This window comes from Eurytemora carolleeae, unplaced genomic scaffold, assembly GCF_000591075.1.
Source record: "Eurytemora carolleeae unplaced genomic scaffold, Eaff_2.0 scaffold3848, whole genome shotgun sequence".
In the NCBI taxonomy this organism is placed as follows: domain Eukaryota; kingdom Metazoa; phylum Arthropoda; class Copepoda; order Calanoida; family Temoridae; genus Eurytemora; species Eurytemora carolleeae.
Genome location: NW_019399734.1, coordinates 1 through 911, shown reverse-complemented (window position 1 = coordinate 911; position 911 = coordinate 1). Strand labels below are relative to the sequence as shown.

At 36.2% G+C, this 911-nt stretch overlaps 1 protein-coding gene across 1 annotated transcript; it reads right to left on the bottom strand.

Moving 5' to 3' along the window:
* Positions 1-559: 559 nt before the first annotated feature.
* Positions 560-861, bottom strand: LOC111717766 (osteocalcin 2; the record flags this gene model as incomplete). The annotated part of the gene is given in 1 exon segment (XM_023493228.1): positions 560-861. A coding segment is annotated over 1 exon segment (302 nt), but the record flags the coding sequence as incomplete, so codon positions are not given.
* Positions 862-911: the final 50 nt, after the last annotated feature.

The window sequence follows — 911 nt, the reverse complement described above, 5'->3', positions numbered from 1 at the left end:
GTTAATTTTGAAAATAAAAATAAATGAATTTTTTGGATGATCCTGCAGCTAGCCAAATTGCAAGAGAAAGAATTATTTTTCCGAGCCCTTCATCCCAGACCTATTCTGAGGGGAGCAAGGTCACTTCCCACTGCCCTTGTTTTGATTTCTATTTTGCTTGGGTCAGCTGAAATACATTTAGCTTGCGTAAGCTGCTGTTCTACACACTTTCATTGAAATTTTCTTGGAGGCAGGGAGGGGGGGGGGGCGTGCATTTTCCAGTTTTTTATTTTGAGTAGGACATTTGTACGTAGTATGAATAATACTTGCCGCAACTCTTTAATTCAATAATGTATGGACATAACAAGTACAGAACTAAATTCATATTTTTAATTTCAGATAAAACACTCTGGTATGTTGAAGACGACATGAGCTATCTAGTCTAATTTATCTAAGGCGCAGTATAAACAAACTTTTGCAGAAATGTTTAAAAATTAAATTTTTGTGGTTTCTTTTTAGCACCAAAACCTTAACTGTAAAAAATTTATTAAATACATTTCATTTAATAGCATTTTGCTTACTTATCTGTTTCCTCGTCAGTATCTGACAACATCAAATCTTTGGAGAGACGAGCCGTCGACGATTCTCGTTCTCCCTCATCATCATCATCAGAGCTTTCTGACTCACTTAATTCCTCGGTTTCAGGTCTCCTGGTATTCCGAGTGTCCAGATTGGTTTTACTAGTTCCAACCATGTCATTAGAACCTCCACATTGATCAGATCTATCCGCGGAATCAGTTTTACATCGGAGGTGTCGAGGAACCCATATCTTTTGAACTTTACGTCCTCCAATATACATGTTCTGGCCTCTATGTACAGTCTAATTCAAATATATCATTTGTCTCAAAATTAAGACATTTAAAATCTAAAAA